Raw genomic sequence first — 3,837 nt, 5'->3', positions numbered from 1 at the left:
CATTAATAAGTCATTAACAATATCATTACGTAACCATGGGCTACTTCGGGAACCCAAAGACCACTTCTGGAGTCTAATATGATTTTTACAGGAAACCAAAAATTACATGTTGGACTGCTTCTGGAGTCGGCAACATCTCATGGATTGCTTCTGGAATCCATTACTCACAAAAAATAAGCAAAGAAGACAAACAAAACTTAAAACAAAGGATAAACATCAAAACACGTATGGTACTAATACAATAACAATAAATCTCCAACTTCGTCACCTTCAGAGTCAACGAAATATTAATTTACAAGTGTACAAATGGATACACTCTTTTATGGAAAAGTTTCCTACTTGGTCACTTCAGAGACCGCAAATAGGAACGACTAGCACTTTTATAACGGGTCACTTCTGGGACCGAAGGGCTAGTGGACCGTGCCTTTTGCATCCATACTATGCTACACGGCGTTCCATCTTCTGGTGGAGCTATTTCAAAATTTCTGGAGATTATCAAAGCTGGAAAAAATCAAATTTACTCTATCCTTCAGGGATGCGATAATTTCTCGCTTTACCGGTATTAAAAAAAACCGTTAGTTCCATAATAAAATGATAAAGAAAATTGACAAAGTTCACGGAGTTGCGATACTCACTGTCCCATACTTACCAACAATTACAAATTAAAAATATATATCAAGTTGATATATATATGCGCCTTAATTAGGATAAAGTTCAATTTAACTGTATAAATCGAAACTTTAATCCGTTATGATATCCTGACCACAACAAAAATAATATAGGTAAGTACAAAGTTAGGATCATATTGAATGAACATAAAACATAAAAAATTGAGGAAAGAAAAATAATCATCTCCGTCAATTATAGATATTGCTCCCGTCTCCTCTGATAGATCAACCGAACACACCGTAGCTATCGAGCAATTCGTGCTGATAACGTGTTGTGTAATTGTCAAGTTACTAAATTAATTTGACGAGTCCAGTACCCGAGAGTAAGTGCAAAGCTTTCTATTATCATGCATTGATTTCTTTAATAATAAGAAAATGAATGAAAGATAATGGTGGAGAAAAATGGGACTGTTCAGCTTATTTATTTCTCTTAAGTTTCTGTTACAACATTCATCTATCTCCAAAATCTCGGTCTTACTCGAATTATTTGGGACCCCATATAATGGTACTCGAATTATTTGGGACCCCATATAGTGGTGGGCCATCCTTATGTCATGCTTAAGTAACATATACCTTGAAGTAACAACAAAATATTCGAAAAGATCTCATGGTGGGTGTCAAAATAATCTAAGAAAAAAAAGATTGTTACTAATGCCAAAACTTCAGCAGAAAACCAAAACAAAATTTCTCTCCTTTAACACAACAAAAGGCTAATGAGTTGGGAACTCAAGAACTTTGTATAACGAAGTTTACAATTTTTAGTTTTCTCACGGCTAAATCTTAGTTAAGCCTTTGAGCTGCTTCTTTAGCTAGCACTCTTTCCTTTGCCTTGGTCTTGGCCTGTGACTTGGATCCCATAATTCCACCTCCCCATTTCTTCCGGTGTTCATCAAACTTATCGTTGAAGTTAGCCTGGACAAAAGATGTAATGCAAGTTAGTAAAAAAAAAGAAAACAGGAATGTGTTGCAACCTAAATTGAAGGACCTCATAAGTATCAGTCTTTCCGCACCTTAACTGCCTCTACAATCTTGCTGAAGTCCATCTTGTCCTCGTTCTTAACTGATGTTAGGCACAAAGCACTGGCTGTTTTCTTATGGACAATCTGTTCATGGTACGGGGAACCAATTAAAGTGTTAAAAGTTTTGATGAGTATGCAATATATAGTGGGGTAAAATGTGGTCATGCTGATAAAACGTTAAAAAGTGGAAAAGAAACCAACCGCTCCAAGACGAGCCTTGCCCTTCACAATAGCATATGGGATCTCCATTTTTCGGCACAAAGCAGGTAGCCAGACAACAAGCTCAATAGGATCCACATCATGAGCAATGACAACCAACTGGGCCTTGTTCTGAACGGCTCAATAGCAGAAAAGAAAGAAAATGTTATCATTATAACTTAGTAGCACTCGTTATACACATCCAGCATGTAAACAAATTAGTAGTTTAGGAAAATAAAACAAGGACCAGAACAGTATCTCCATATTCAGCCTGTAACACATATTTTACCCAGAAAAAAGCTTCAAAAGAAGAAAGACCATTAGACCGACACGCAAGAGCTTTTTTTATCTTCCTAATTTACTACCTTAATGTGTTCAATGCCGTTTTCATCACTATATTTGAAGATTTGATAGGGGCACATCTTACTTCCAACTTCCAAGTTCCACCAAAGGAAATCCCACTAACTAGTTGCTGTTTTTAGTCAAAAATAGTTCATCTAATGATAGTCCTGTACTCCTATTCCCTAACACTACAATATCAAGATAGTGGCAATGAAAGGTGATAAATGGTAAAGCACCTGCTCAATAAGGTAAGTGATGTGGTTAAGCCCATATTTCACCACAATTGGCTTCTTTGCCTCAACAGTCTTTCCCTCTGTTTCGGCCTGAGCTCTTTTCAGTAGCCTTTCCTTCTTTGCAGCCTTGTCTTCTGGACGGTATTTGAGCAACATTTTGAAAAGGTTTGTAGCTGCAAAATTATGCAATCACACTCAGAACACCAGGAATACTCCCGCACACTATCCCTAAAGGGAACAAAAAACAGGAACCAATAAGACAGGCCATACCGAGGTTTTTGTCTAGGGTTTTGGTGAACTGGTTCAATGCAGGTGGAACCTTCAAACGTTGTTTAAGAATCCTCCTCTGGCGTTGAATACGAACAACCTTTGGCCATTTCACGAATCTATGCAAATCCTTTTTTGGAGGTAATGCACCACCTATGCCGAACTGTTTTGGCCTTTTCTCAAATAAAGGATTTACTACCTTTTCCTGCAAGAAGAAAGACCTGTCTTCAGTTCATTCCATGCAATGGGGAGATACATTTTAGTACTATTTTCACAAAATGTACACAAGAAACTCAATCTTACAGTCTTTTTCTTTGATGCCACTGGGGCCTTTACACCTCTTTTGGGAGCCTGCAGAAAACAATGTCAAGTTAACCGAAGAATCCACATCATGTAATTTGCAGTTACAATGGTACTATTCATTATTGAAGATACTTCAATTTCACACATAAGATTTTACTCTCTATGTCAATAGATTATACAACACCCCCAGAAACTGCAGATAAACTAAGCTAAGAAGTGCATCTTGTAATAGTTATCGTTTGGTCTTCAACTGTAAGTAGCTTTAAATTAACGAAACAAAACTTTGAGAGATAATCCTAAAGGTTTAGATCAACTACACCCTTGATTCTAGTGTGAAACATCAAACTCTAGATAAAATCCGTTTTAGAAAATTGCATTTCAAAGATTTGAAGAAACATAAGAAAGTAAATTCTTTATCCTTTTGATCTTCATACAGAGAAACGCAAGAAGGATTTACTTACCATAGTTTTAAGGGTACTGATGAGACTCTAATCCTTCCTGAGTCGTGAAGAGAGATGGTGTTCGACGGAACGAATTAGGGTTATTTAACTTATTTTAGAGTCTTTCATATTTTCAGTGCGTCACAGATTTATATAGTCTAGGGTTTTCAGGGGTAACTTTGAGAAATATTACCAATTTACTCCCTAGATTTCAGTTTCTCAAGCTTTACTCCCCTTAACCTCGTTCAACGTTATAACGGACATCACGATGGGCAATTTTACTTTCGAGCAAGGGTGTAAACAGATGCATACTGATGCGAATAGGACACTATCCTTTCCAAAATCCGAAGATTTCATACGCTATCCA

At 36.9% G+C, this 3,837-nt stretch overlaps 1 protein-coding gene across 1 annotated transcript; it reads right to left on the bottom strand.

Annotated features, from left to right (window-relative positions):
- Window positions 1-1,276: 1,276 nt before the first annotated feature.
- On the bottom strand, window positions 1,277-3,608 carry LOC113302927 (60S ribosomal protein L7a-1). Its single transcript, XM_026551890.1, has 7 exons — window positions 3,492-3,608; window positions 3,031-3,078; window positions 2,731-2,932; window positions 2,464-2,633; window positions 1,889-2,017; window positions 1,679-1,771; window positions 1,277-1,580 (listed from the first exon to the last, which is right to left on the bottom strand). Exons 1-7 carry the CDS (start codon window positions 3,492-3,494, stop codon window positions 1,449-1,451), a joined length of 777 nt encoding a protein of 258 aa, XP_026407675.1. The 5' UTR covers window positions 3,495-3,608; the 3' UTR covers window positions 1,277-1,448.
- Between the last annotated feature and the right edge of the window lie 229 nt (window positions 3,609-3,837).

The sequence above is a fragment of the Papaver somniferum genome, chromosome 8, assembly GCF_003573695.1.
Source record: "Papaver somniferum cultivar HN1 chromosome 8, ASM357369v1, whole genome shotgun sequence".
Lineage (NCBI taxonomy): Eukaryota > Viridiplantae > Streptophyta > Magnoliopsida > Ranunculales > Papaveraceae > Papaver > Papaver somniferum.
The sequence above is the reverse complement of the archived record's forward strand: the minus strand, read 5'-3'. Positions and strand labels throughout refer to the sequence as shown.